The following is a 14604-nucleotide window of genomic DNA, read 5'->3' on the forward strand; positions in this document are numbered from 1 at the left end:
TCTGCCAAACATGACGAAATGTAAGGGAAAACAGGAGTCCTTTATTTCCCAGCAAAACAGTAATTACCTGCAAAGATCAAAAGACTGATATCTACACCCAAAGAAACTTCCAGCAAGACATCCAGGAAAAAAAAAAAATCTTTCTGAAGCTGAGATAACCCTGCACTAGAAGAGGAACAGCTTACAACTCTCCTATAAGTGTGGGCAGTTATTTTCAGATAATGCAGCCTTAAAATAAGGGTTTAGCACCTCAAGGTGGCAGCTGGCATGACCAGAGCTCCCTGCAGTACCCAGTGCAGCAGAGTAACAGAATTTACTACGATTTTTTAAAAAACCTCAGAAATGGGTAACAAAAAAAAAAAAAAATTAAATCCATGAGGGACAAAAACACACAAAGGAAGAAGAAAACAGAAAAATAAACAAAAATGAACTTCAACTGAAATGTTTTTATACTCCAAATTGAAAGGGACACTTGGGCAACATTCAGAAAAAATGTTATTTGTGGGATGTGTCTGTTTATATGTCTAGTGCAGTGACTGAAGGACAAATCTGTGCGTGGGTCACCTCAAAACCCGTTCCTTCTATCAACTGGGAGAGGTTTGCATTTATTATGAGCCACCCTGACCACTGGGTTACTGGGTGTTTGAGGCTGAATCCCTCCCAGCCAGGATCCCAGCGCTGTGCCTAGAAAGTAGCTGCAATACTTGAGCTCTCTGTTTACCAGTGGTGTCTAGTCCAAAACTAGGTTTGGACTTTGCTCTTCATTAAATACTCAAAAGCAAATATAAAAATAAACCCAAATGTTTCATATAATCCAGAACACTTCTGAAATTTGTTGTAAAATAACACTGGACATTTTAAATTGTTGATGACTTCACTCTGGCCAAACTTTTCCCTGGCACTACTGAAGTTTATTTAAGCTTTACATTCCATGTCCAGAAAGCAGAAACAGTGTTCTGAAATGGATGTTTCTAACAGCCAGAGTCATCATGATTTTAAAGCAAATAAGATCTTAGAAGTTTTATGTGGTTTAGTTTATTTTCTAGTCTGCTATCAACACTGGGAAAAGAGTTGAGAAACCCACCCTGAACATCGTGAGCTCCGAGCAGCCTTGGGAAGAGCCCCGTGTAAGTGCCTGTGACCTTCAGCTCTCTGCCGTCCCACAGAGCGATGTGCCTCAGCAAACGGGTTCTGTTGCCTCTCTGGTAAACAGTCAGGAACACAAGCTGCCTTGGAAGAATTTTTAACTAAAAACAAAAGAGGGCGAACATATTAAATTCCAAGTTGTCTGAAAAGTTTAAAACCTAAGTGTGTAATTTTGATAACGTAAAGTCCTATGGGATCTAGCTTTAGAAATGCATTTATAAAAGGTAGAGTACAATGACACCCTAAAGCCCACTGCTTTTGTACAAGCAGCAATTTGTTTCTACTTGACTTCATTTCTACAGTAAGTCATTACACATAATGGAACATAGATACAAAAATTAGTATCCCCTTTACACTAGTCTTTCCTTATTATATATTTTGATTTTCTGTTTTTCTATGTCATTGAATAATTCTTACAACATCAAGAGCCCCACTATAACAGAATAAATCCAGCAGGTAGCACAAACGATAGTATCTATTTGTGACATCTTTTCTTCCTGATTTAGAAAAACCATTATGTGTGGTACCTGCATAATAAAAATTGGCAATTGGTCAGTTTGTAACATATTATTTATTTCCTATATATCCTATATATGTGTTTTGTCTATAGGAGCAAACCAAGCAGTTTATACCACTGGACACCCAACTAATGTACAGTCAAATGTTTGCTCACGCTACTGGAGAAATCGAGGGCAAAGCACCTCACAGTGACTGAGGCTGCATTTGACCTTCACTGTCCGGCAGCCACCACCCTCAACGCCGCGCTCTAGAAACGTCACAGCCATGCTCTAGAAATGTCACAGCTTTTGCCGTCTGAGCTGGTGATACCAACCTGGGACATGGTCTGGATTATTTCAATGACGTTAGTGTAGCTGGTTCCAGTGAGAGTTAGCTTGGCTGTCACATTGAAATCCCTCTTTTCCATCCTGAGGAAGAGTTTGCCTTTTGCTTCACTCATATCATAATTTACCTTTTCAAGTTCCCATAAAATAAAATTATTTTTTTAAAAAAGAAGAAGAAATAAGAGAGAAAGATAAAATAATTATTGTGGTCACATTCTTCGTACAGTATGTTAAATTATGGTCCTGAGGACCTAAGAGAGATCTGATTTTCCCTTACATTCACATTATAGAAGGCATGGCTACAAAACAGCATAAACTGAATAACATGCATAAGAAATTAGTTTTTACATGAGCAGGAGTAACTGTGCTGCATTTAACTGACAAATAACCCCCTTCATCTTCCTTGCATATCCTTGCTGTTGGGTATTTCTGCACTGCAAACGGCCAATATCCAGAACCTATTTCTGCCCGGTCTCTCTTTTCTTAGTAGCCAGAATAATAAAAACCATTCCTGAGAGGCATCTACTACAAGTCACAATTAATGCAGAGTCAAACGGAATAAATCCTTTCCAGTAGGTTGAGACTGTTAGCATCTTTGAAAACCTGAACATCCTCAATAACAACAAGGTCAGAGATACTAGTACTAGAAATAATGCAGCTTGATTCCTAAAATACTAAACAAGTCCAATTTGCAATGATGTATGTGATGATAACTTGCAGACAGTTACCTTAGAAGAGAGTTCTGCTGCACTGGGGAAGTGCTGTAGGAAGGGATGAGTCTGGAGTGCTTTTATATTCAGCTCTTCACTAGAGGGAAGAAATACACTTTTGTTCAACAGTATTTCAAGTCCACTCTCGGTGAGGGCACAAGTTATCCGAGAAACCCCGGAGTCTGCCACAGCTTTTAGAGCTACAAACTGCAGTAACTCCCACTGCACACGCACCCAGCCCACATTATTTGATGCATTCACACAAAGGTAAAGGAGGACAAACGGAAAAGCCACCTCTGACCTCCATGGAAAGCCTGTGCATGCACCCTGGGATGAATGTGGCCCAGTGGATCAGAGATTACTTCGGCTAGTCATTTAGTAGCCACACGAAGTGCGTTAGCTTTTAAAAAAATGTAATAGGTATTTTGGAATCTGACTTTGCAAGCAGTGTCATGGCTTCCAGACTTAGAATTTACAATTCATAGTGAGTTCAACCTACAAGACTTTTCAGTGCAAAGGTCTTTTGCTGGAAACTTAAGAAATATCTGAATACCCCAAGACTGAAAATATTACGCCTCTTAAACACCCTCAAAAGGCTACAGTTTTGTTTGTAAGGTATACCAAATATTTCTGTTCAGACACTTTTGAAGTAAAGAATTACTCTATTCATTCTTTGTTTCTTCGAAGAACTTTGAAAATTTTTAGAAGGCAGAAGAAAAATAGAGAAAACAGCACAGAAGATACAGCCATACTGATATCAGCTTAGAAAACAGAGTGAGTCTGCATCATTTTACAAGGTTCAGCTGTGCCAAAACGCTGTACTAAGATTTAAACAGTTATGTCATGTTAAGGTATATTTTTAAGTACTTGTCTTGCTAGAGTTTTATGGATTATTTCACTGTCTGCTGCTTCGGTGCTGTGGGGTCAGGCAAAAAGCCAAGCATGCCCAAGCTGGGAGGAGGGGAATCTCTCCGCAGCCCTTCGCGAACTTCCCAAGGTGTATGGACTGTTTGGTGTGACTATTCACTTCATCAAAAATTTGTTATCCATTTCACCAGTGCTTTGGTGACTAAACCCGTAATGTTTTCCACAGAATCAGAGTGGCCTCGTGACAATTTTGAAGTGCTCAGAATGACCCTTTTACCCCTGATGATCTTTTTTCCTGCTGATGACAAAGGAGAAGTTCGTGTTCCGTTCCCAGGTCAGCCTCAGAGCTCCTTCAAGTTCACTTTCAGTCAGCACTTCTTGAACTGTCATCTGGGGGGGAGGAAATAAACAAATCACGTGCCATAGCTGCTACTCAGCATTTCACTTAAACTAAGCAGTCTCTTGACTGACTTAAAACCAGCGTCTTGACTGAAGTTTATCGTCCATACAGCCTTCTAGATACTTTCTAGACCTAAATCAAAAGCATCAAGAGATGGCTTTGTTTTTTTTTTTTCCTGTGAGTTTCCATAGTCACTTGCATTATTGACAAACATTAGCCTTACTTTCAATGTATCCTTATCTGGTTTAAGCCTAGAGCCACAGGTTCTTGTTTGTCTCCTTCACTCTTCTTTTTCATATACTGTAAAGATACTGCCTTTCCTTCCTTGTTTTGATGAAACGGAGCTCCACAAATCTTTTACTCCAGGGTATTTTCTTCCTCCCACAGCTGGGAGCTCATCTACAGGTTTATCCTGAAACTGCTAAAGAATCCCTCTGGGGAAGATAAGCACCACACTTAAATATCAACACGTGGTGTGTTTGGCAAAGTCTGTGGGAACAGTGATTTCTGATGTCCCATGACTACACACATACCTTACACATGAGACAAGGCACCAAAAGAATGACTAGCTCTGTTTTTCTTTGTTTTTCACTCAAACATTTAGAGGATGAAAGACATTTCACAAAAGATTGAGGGGGAAGAAGCAGGGGATATATCTAATATATTTCAATAAAATGTTGGCATTGAATATTCCCTTGAAACACACTTAATATGCAGGTTGAATATTAATCTAATGTTTGTTTTCAGAAAAGTCTTTAATCTTGTATCCTAGCTACTTAGCCTCTTATCTGAAGAGAAGGCCATGGATGAGTCGGATGTGCTGTACTACCCTCCAAAAGGGAGGGAGACATTTCAACTGATACTTTTTTCTCCCAAGGGATGAGCAGGTACAGCTTTTGCTGATCCTATCAAGCAGTTTGGAATACAAATCTATTTCTGCTTATTCAACACCAAAACTTTTTAGGTATCTATGATACAAATGGGTTAACGAAGCCAAGGAATTCCCTAGGTATAAAGGATAGCTGTTTTCTACCAAAAGTCTTAGTAAGGCATATCAGCCAGGAAGTGACAGTAAATCTATTGTTCTGAAGTGATTAATCCTGAAATACCCGCTCAGTTTCCTTGGAAACAGAGCATTAGCTGCATATTTAAGTTAAACAAGGATTCAGTTAAACTGCACCAAATCACCTCTCATCTGCACCTGTATGAACCTGGAGTAATTTCAGTGAGGCTGCTGGAAGCACTCTGGATATACACTAGTGTAATTCAGATAAAAGCTCTAATCAAAGCACAACGAAAGATCTGTGGTTTATTACCTACCTTAAGAAAGAAGGGAAGTCCCAGATGATGGAGCAGTGATACTGAGTGCTTCACCTCCGCCACAAATTCAAATATACCGTTGAGTTGAAAGTCTGTGTCAACATCCATAGTCACAGTTATATCTTTGTCATCATATTGGATTTCACAGGTAGTCTTGGATTTGTTTTCTAAATAACAAAAACAAAATAATGCCATTTTGAGGGGCCCATTTTCAAGGTATTTCAGTACTGCCTACATCAAATCAATCCAGCCAGATTTGGTTTGAAACATTCATTGTGACAAAGTCATCTATTCAGAATGACAAGCGCTTCGGCCTGTGGATGGTGGAATCCTTGAACATATGAAGTCTTAAGTTAACAGAGCTTGTGTACCCACGTACAAGTGACAAGTGAGCTCCCAACAGTAATGTGGTTTTGCAGCTAGAGCGGATGAGCTTGTACAGCCAACTGCAGCACTTGGCAAGAGTAGCCACGTCTTCTAGAGAAGAGCTCTAAGCTGTTCTGACCTCTCGTGACTCCTTCTGTTCCAGCTCCAGCAGACCAACACCGCTCAAACATGACGTGGAAGCCTTTCCCCCACTTTCCTACCAGCTTTTCATATTAAAAAAAAAAAATAAATACAGACTGCTAAGAGATAAAAATGAGATGAGAGATGTGAAACCCCAAAATTCTCTACAGAGAAGACAAAATTCCAGACATGTCTGCAACCACACTGTGACCACTGTCATTGAAAGCCTGAAAAGGGCAACAAAGATGATTAAGGGAGTGGAGCACCTCCCTTATGAAGAAAGGCTGAGGGAGCTGGGTCTCTTTAGTTTGGAGAAGAGGAGACTGAGGGGTGACCTTATTAATGTTTATAAATATATAAAGGGTGAGTGCCACGAGGATGGAGCCAGGCTCTTCTCGGTGGCAAACAATGATAGGACAAGGGGTAATGGGATGAAGCTGGAACACAAGAGGTTCCACTTAAATTTGAGAAGAACCTTCTTCTCAGTAAGGGTGACAGACACTGGAACAGGCTGCCCAGGGGGGTTGTGGAGTCTCCTTCTCTGGAGACATTCAAACCCACCTGGACATGTTCCTGTGCGACCTCACCTGGGCGATCCTGCTCCAGCAGGGGGATTGGACTAGATGATCTTTTGAGGTCCCTTCCAATCCCAAACATACTGTGATACTGTGAAAAGCCACCTGTTGTCCTGTTGCTTTTTTCAGAATGGGTGAAAAGAGATGGTGCCACTAACATTATTATTGATTCAGTGCCTGCCCACCTCAGTAATTCCTACTCTTTGGTGCTCTCACAATTGATGGGCTTTTTTCAACAAGAATATACTCCTGTGTGGGCACAATGTAAATCTGCAGTTGAGGGACGTGCAGGTAGGACTTACGTCAGGGCAAGCTTGGAGGACAGACTGGCTTATGCAGGATGGGTCTGTCTCCTCTCCACACTTTAAACAACAAAAGCCATTTAGAATTAATTTCAAAGCCCACTTTAAACTAAACAGGAATTCACATTTTTTGTGCTCTGTAACAAGGTCTTTTGTGTGATATTGGAATCTTATTTTCTTATGATCTTTTCTTATGATCTTGGGGATCATTTGTTTTACCAGGTGTTACCACATGAGATCTTTCCTGGAATTAAAAAAAGAAATGTAACATAACTAATAACAGATGCAGTTTAAGAATGACAATTTTACTTACATAAAAGAAAAAGCCCCTTTTTAGTTACTGTCAGCAAATCTTAGTCAGTTTGAAGCTGTTGAAAGAAGAGCTGAAACATCCTCAAAGAGTTATTATATAGCAAGAACCTGGCAAGGAACGGCAGGTACACACCTGATTTCTGTAAACGGAGAAGCAAGGTGATCGCCTTGGGGTAGCCAGACGCCTGCAGTGCCTCGCTGCTGTGGACACTTTGGCAAAAGATATCCACTTGGTGACCAACATCATAGGAGTTGATTACGTACGTGATTGATGTTTCTCCAGCTGCAATGTGCATGTATCTTTCTTGAGTAGTAGTGTTTCTCCCTTGAAAAACCACATTAATCTAAAAAATGACATGTAAATAGAGGTTCTTGAAACGACATTTGAATACTACTTAACTTTAAAACAGAAGAAAAATGGAAGTGGAAGTTCTCTCTAGTCTATACTTACAGCAAAAATCTATCCATTAACAAAAAAATCTTAGCCTTTCATTAATCATCTATGACTTTTCCAGTACGAAGTCCATTCAATTGAATGAATTTCAAACCACAGCAGCCTCATTGATTTCTGTCAAATTCTCATTAGGTTCTCTTTTATCCCACAAAAACATGACTCCCTTTATATAAAGGATCCTTGACCCATGCATACTGCCCAATATTTACCACATAGTAGGTACTCCAACGCTTCCCTGAAAAAGCACTTAAAGAAGTACTTCTTTAAGCATAGAATTCTCACTGAAGAACATAGGAGCAATATTCCAGTTCCTGATACAACATGCTGAAACTATTCTCCTGTAGAGTTACAATATCAATGCACACTGTACTAACACTGATCAGCATGCAATAATCTGGTCCAGAAAGCAGTCAAAAAGAAATTTCCTATTTCACTAGTTCAGGTTTTAGCCATCCATAGTTTTGATATATCAAAAAAATCTCAGCTTCCATTCTGTACCTCAGAAAACAGTAGTTTTCATTCAAGCCATGGGCTATTACATTGTAATAAAGGACAATAATTTTAATTAAAAAAAAAAAAAAAAAAAAAAAAAGAAAGAAACTACCTGTAAAGATGATGGGACTCTGGCTTGTAGCAGCCATGGCCAAGTGTGATGGAAATTCCCAGTTATGTTGGTGCTTGTTTCAAACTCCTGGATTTGTCCTTCAAGAACTGTTAGGTGAGCACCATAATGCACTTTCATACTAAAGCTCTTGATCACTTTCAGGTTCAAGATGGCCTGCGTGCAACAAAGGTAAATTGTGAAAATGCAGCTTTGTAAAAGGTAAAGCTCCTGTTAGGGTTCTTTCATTGCTTCAGGCAGTACCATCTCAAAGATGTGTCAAAAAAATTAATCTTGTATAATTTTATAACACAACATAGTTACAGATGTCTTATTTTTAAATGCAACATTTAACACGTATTCTCCAGTACAACCATACCTTAATCCTATTCCAGCAGCTATATGATTAATAAAGAGTAGGTGGTGTGCTGTAGGCTTGTGTATCTCAGATTAAAAAAATAGGACAGTTAGTCAGAGTCTGGGATGAAAATACCATTTGGAATGTAAACAGTGAAATGGTATCAGTACTCAGCTGTGTCTGGTCTGCACAGGGTAAACTGCAGATCTATCAGACTGTGCACGTGGGCTAAAAGGCCCTGCCCTCCTCCTGCAGCGCACGCTGGAAGCTCGGCTCTTGCTCCTATGGAAAGCTGTGATCCAGCAAGCTTCTCTCCCCACCCCTCACGAACAAACTGAGCTTCTGCACTGCCATCAGGAACAAAGCGAGCATCCGCACTGCCCTCCACCCTGAGCTTTAGGGGACAAAATAAAAAGACAGAGAGAAAGAGAGCAGGAAGGAGAGGGTGGAGGGAGAAAAAGAACACATAAACGGCTTTAAAACAGCAGCAGGCAGCACAAGCCATGTATGTTGGGACAACAACCAAATTCAGGAAAATCTTATTGCACCAGGAGCATAAGCAGCAATGTGCTTTTCCAACTCCACATTCCACCTAGACAGACAGCACCTTCCCCAACTTCCTTTCACTTCTGATGGGTTACAGAACTCAGGAGTACAATCTGTACAGCAAGGAAGTGACCTGTTCATTGTTACCTCTTCATTATAGAGTGACACTTCATTTTACCACCATCACACTTCTCTGCCCATCTTATCCCAGCTCTTTCCAAGATAGTCCTTGTATGCACGGGTACAAAATTCAAATGTCCCAGGCCATTGATTTTGCACAAAAAATTACAGCTTGCATATCCTGCAATGCACTTTCATGATGAACACTCCACCATTCTTCCAATTATATATTGAAGGACAGAAGACACTGCTGCTCTCTCTGGCAACTGAATCAAATGCAAGGAAGGGCCAACTTCAGTAGAGTTTAGGTAAAGAAGAGCACTTCATTATAAGAAATAATTATAAATGAGAATGAAAGCTGAGGTGGTGTGACAACACAGACACCTTAATTCAGAAGGGTACTTCACTGAAGGTTAGATTGTATTTTAAAACATTGAAAACAATCTTTCCTGTTTGCACCTGCTACATTGGGCTATATTTTGTAGCAACAAGCTTTTTCTCCTGTATAATTCTTGGCTTTTAAGCAAAGCAGTATTATGAAGCAACTCTGAAAGCTATGCTATGATCTTATGCATGATGGCATCACAGAAAGAATGATAAAGATGCCAAAGTTAACAACTGAATGAATAAAATTCTACCCTCCTTGACAGTGAGGCAAAAATTCCACCTAAATAGCAAACGCATGAAGTCACATCTACACTTTATTTTCTTTGCCATCTGACTTCTACAGCTTCTGCTTCCATCATGGTGTGATTCCAGGCAGGATTCATGTCTCCCTGTTTGTCTGATAACTTACCTGCAAGTCAATCCTGTCTTTTATTTGCAAAGTCTTCAGTGCCTCTATGTTATGAGTAAGTTTGTAGTTAAGAGACACAACATCCAACTTGTGGACAAAGCTCAGTTCTTCTGTAATCTGTTCAGTCCAAATAAAATAAGACAAAAGTTAACTGTGGCACATCTCTGATACTGAGACTTCTCTGATTAACTGTAATTATTGTACTAACAACACATTAGAGTAAGACTATGAAAACTATGAAAAATTTATGGTGAAGAATTGTCTAACTTTTATAAGTCACAACTTTGTATTGTAATAGGGAATATGCTGCTCCAAATGAAGATACGTGCTAAGAAAGGTTTAATACAGTTTGCAAACAGGAGTCATGGATCATTGCTGACGTCACATTTATTTCTAGAAGCAACTGCACAGGAGAGGCTGAAAGATACCGCCTTCATTTAGTCAAGACTTTTAAAACCAAACGAGCTGCTGCAGAGTATTCCTGTAAGGCCTCATGCACGGCTGTTTCAACTGAAGAAACAGTATTTACCAAATCATTCAGCTCACATCTCCCTAACATGGAGGAGACACTTACTTGCTTGCTGTTCACACAGAAGTGAATAAGCCTCTTATAGAAGTCGCTGTTTTTTTCTGATACAACATCAACTAACAACCTCATGGGAATGCCAATGTCAGCAGCTCCTTGAATATTATGGGTTAGCACCACATCCAGCTCTTGTCTTTCCTGTTAATATTTCACAGCATATTTAGCAAAGTGTGTGTAGAACCCAAAGCTTGCCACAATACACAGCTCAAACCAGACATTTAGCAAACCTGCCTATCCTACATTTAATACTAATAAAAAACAATCACAATGAACTTAAGGAAGTTACACCAGGAAAGAGATAAAAAAATCAAGCGTAACAGATCAGATTAAAAATATATATATTTCAGCTAAGAGGGAAAAGAGTGTAAATGTTTCTCTCTGGTGGAAAAAAAAAAAAAAAAAACACTAGTTTTCTGTTCCTTGACAAAACAGAAATACACAGAAATTACTGGTTATGGCAAGAAAGTCAATGATCACAAGGAAGAAGATACTTGTGTGTGTACTCTACTCTCCCCCACTGACAACCAGAGAAGCCAAACTTGCAATTGTCAACAGGCAAGCAAGAGATTCACAGCCCTTCCTGTGCTGTTGTTTTACTGCAGGAACAAACAGCAGCGTCCCAATTAATCGCTGCCTATTATTTTGGAATGTAAATCACAGTGATGACTCTACAAATCACATCTTCTTTCTTCTTGTGCGTTGCTGTATGCTTTCACGATGAATGAAGAGTGTTATATTGGAGTACCTGGAGTGAGATCAGCATTTCTGGGTTTGCTTGTCTTGTCACGTTTGCCACATAGGGACCATCAAATAGTACAATATAAATAAAAATAAATATGTACACAGAAAGAGCACAACAAGGAAATGATTCAGGAAGCATCTGTATTCTATTAACCTATATATCTGCTTTACTGCACATTACAGGTGCCAGATTTTCCAAGACTTTATTCTGGCATTTACTACTAAAGCTTGTCTATTTGTTTCCAATAAGACAGTTCAGAGTATGTCACTCAGTACTTTTACGTGCAGTCTAACAGTCTGCAGGATACTTACCTCAGTAACTTTTAGTAGAAGGAGTCCTTGTAATTTACTTTCATCAACAGTGATCAATGTCTGGGAATCCAGGTTCATTTTCTCCATCAAAACATAGCCTGAACCAGCAACTTTCACTGGTGCTCCAAGATCCTGTCCAAGAAAAAAAAATAATTCACCACTTATACACTTACCCACAGATCAAATAAACTATACATCTGGAACTTCATTATTCCTAATAAGTAGCTCTAACAGCACCTAGGTGTACATCTAGTACATCAGGCAGTGTATCCTATAGGATGCTTCAGAAATCTTGACAGCTTTTTATTACATTTTATACATCTTGTCTTTTTTATTTTGATTATGCCTGGCATATTTTTGATAAGTGAGCCAGCATAAACAGAACATAGGACAACATGGCAGCTCTTTCTGCCTAAGTGAAAACTCAATTATTAATAATTTTTGATGCTTGGCATTGCTCCAGTGGCCCAAAGCATCCATAAATCCAGTGAAAGCAGACAGCATACATAGGTTCATAATGGCAGCTCTGTTTCTGGAAGAAGGCAGGTGAATCTTGTCTTTGTGTATTCAGATTTACCCTGACTTGCACACTGAACACACAGATCATTCTGTGATAACATCTCTCTCAAGCTTTCCGTACACTTCTGCTGTCCCTTCCATTCCTGTCTATACAGGAAATGCAGAAATGAGACCAGACTGCAAACGATGACACGTTCACTTGAATACTAATTATTTCTGAATATTAAAACCCTGCAGATTTCTCAGCCCTGCTTTTAAAAAAATACATTACAGCTAGTGCAAGCAAGTCCACTAACTGTAGGTACTGATTCATAGAAAATTTGGGTTATACCGTACAAAAATACACTGAATGACTGACTGCAAAAATACAACGTAACATTAAAAGGAGAATGTTTTTCTTCATTAAAGTCATTAGACTATTTTCTTTTGACTTTAGCAGGTGTAAAGATCCTGGCTTAGATGTATAAATTCAAGAGTAAAGCAAAAAAATACTCCTTCCAGTACCTGAATGGTTTGGCATTTGTTTTCAATTAACATTTTCCACTGAAGCTTCTTTTCAGGGTCAAAGTCCCCGTTCATTTGAAGCTCACAAGCACCTGATTTCATTCCTATTCCGAGATGATATTTTAACTGGTTTTGTGCAGTGATGGACAGCTCGTTTTCCCTTGGGATGTCCTTCAGCTGAGGGAGCTCATGCCTGAATTGCATTTCCAGTGTGATCTTTGGCTTGCACTCCGCTCTCCATTCAAGACGGGCAGTCTTGCCTTCTGTTTCAAGGACACAGACAATTTCTGCTCGGCAACTGTCTTTCTGAAAAGATCCTGTGAGCCGTGACTGAGTTGGAATACTGAGATCCTACCAAGATTTAAAAGAAAACAAACCCTTTGGATTATGCATACACTTTAAGATAAGTCAGTATTGAGTCTTTTTTCTTCTTCCTTTAGCATACAAGAAAGAGGATTCTACATTACAATATCAGAGACAAAACCTATGATATCTGCACTGCCATTTTTCTCCTTCCCAATGGTAAGATGGCAATTCTGCTTGAAGGAGGTCTGAGGGAAGATCTTAGGATTGCCCCGCAAAATTTACAACTTCTGTACCTATGTGAAGTTTTACGTTTACAAAAATACAACATGCCTATTTCTTTAGAGTGGCAAAGTTTACTGAATATCCTCTGCTTCATTCAGACCAGACCAATCTCAATTTTCAAACAAACTAACCCACAAAAAAGAATAGGCCTAACAGATATTCTTCCACCTGGTGTTGTTAGGATTATTTTTTTTAATATTAAAATTTCAAGCTTGTCTTGTGCAACATCCCAAATGAAATGTACCATCTCATTCTTTTAAAGTATTTGTAAAAATACTGAAAAATCTACTATTTTAAATACTTTAAGTGGCTTTCATTCCCTCTTCACTATGGATAACACACTTTCCTGTCATTTTTGTTTTTCTGTTGCTGCTTTTTTAGCTGAAGAAGTTAAAGCTGAGGAGTTGAAAGCAAAACATAAATGCCTATGAACATCTGGAAATAATCCCTAAATCCACAACAATCATTCTTTTAAATGTAGTCGGTGAGGCTGGATGGAAAAAAAAAAAAAAAAAGAGACATTTCAAAAGTTCTACTTGATAAAAAAGACAGACCAGAGAATATATATTTTGACAAATAGTTCAGACTAAAACCACTGTTCAGCTTTAGAGGGCAGTCTTGGTCTGTGAAGGCAACAAGCAGCAATGACTGAACTAATCCCAGCCTACACATATATGAGACACTTTCTTTGCCAATGCTGTACAGCAGGTGTGTCTTTAGAGCGGCTTTCCAACACTCAAACATTGTTACTTTAGTTAAAACCCTCTATGGCCTGCATTTGATGCCAAATATCTCTTTAAAAGCCCGCAAGAGCTACCTGCAGAAGCTGACATTCTGTTTCTGTTTCCAGTGTCCACTCAGCTTTATTCTGAATATACAGATCTCCTCTTGCCTTGAGTTTGCATTTGCCAGCCTGCAGCAACAAGACACTCTGAGTGGTGGAGTCTGTGGCTGCAGAGAACAGGACAGAGTTTTCCAAAGGCAGCCCAAGCTGACTCAGCCAGGGAACCGAGTGCCTGAGCGTCCCTTGGAGTGTATACTTGTGTTCGCAGGCAGCCTCTATCTGCGCATCAACTGTGCTGCCATCACACTGGAGGTTCATCAACAAGCCAACATTGCAGATGTTCTGCTGAAATGAGCCGCCAAAGGCTGCATATTGAGGCAATCCCATCCTCTGCAACAGAAAAGATGATACTATTTAAAGTATGCAAGGTAAAGCAGCTCTCTAATTTTTTTCTAATTAATGAGAAAGCATTTCTTCTTTCCGAACTAAAATGCTTTTGGAAAGGACCATACAAAACAGCTTGTTTCACAGAGGAATCATAAATAGAAACTGATCATAAAAAGAAACCAAAAATGGGGGGGAAAAAAAAAAAAATCTTACAAGAGCCTTTTTTTCAGTACTGTAGAAGAAAAAAATTGTAACCCCAAAGAAAACATCCACAATTTCTAATAGAAATAACATTCTTTTCACTAGGTTCTAGGACTAAAGTTTATT

At 39.2% G+C, this 14604-nt stretch overlaps 2 protein-coding genes across 4 annotated transcripts in view; one reads left to right on the top strand and one right to left on the bottom strand.

Annotated features, from left to right (window-relative positions):
• The window catches only part of NDE1 (nudE neurodevelopment protein 1), a 337987-nt gene that overhangs the window by 52792 nt on the left and 270591 nt on the right, over window positions 1-14604 (top strand). The window lies entirely within an intron of this gene.
• LOC309445560 (uncharacterized protein) overlaps window positions 1-14604 on the bottom strand; it is a 52865-nt gene that overhangs the window by 19672 nt on the left and 18589 nt on the right. For 2 of the 3 annotated variants that reach the window (XM_082064502.1, XM_082064500.1), the window contains 12 exons: window positions 13924-14280; window positions 12519-12869; window positions 11496-11627; window positions 10431-10580; window positions 9857-9973; window positions 8040-8213; window positions 7115-7325; window positions 5286-5452; window positions 3843-3955; window positions 2717-2795; window positions 1979-2116; window positions 1085-1247 (listed from right to left, as the gene is read on the bottom strand). In XM_082064502.1, the coding sequence (XP_081920628.1) occupies window positions 1085-1247; window positions 1979-2116; window positions 2717-2795; window positions 3843-3955; window positions 5286-5452; window positions 7115-7325; window positions 8040-8213; window positions 9857-9973; window positions 10431-10580; window positions 11496-11627; window positions 12519-12869; window positions 13924-14280 (2152 nt within the window). The remainder of the gene's footprint in view (window positions 1-1084; window positions 1248-1978; window positions 2117-2716; window positions 2796-3842; window positions 3956-5285; window positions 5453-7114; window positions 7326-8039; window positions 8214-9856; window positions 9974-10430; window positions 10581-11495; window positions 11628-12518; window positions 12870-13923; window positions 14281-14604) is intronic. The other variant, XM_082064501.1, reaches the window with a different exon arrangement.

The sequence above is a fragment of the Streptopelia decaocto genome (assembly GCF_964273445.1).
Source record: "Streptopelia decaocto genome assembly, chromosome: 13".
NCBI classification, from domain to species: Eukaryota; Metazoa; Chordata; class Aves; order Columbiformes; family Columbidae; genus Streptopelia; species Streptopelia decaocto.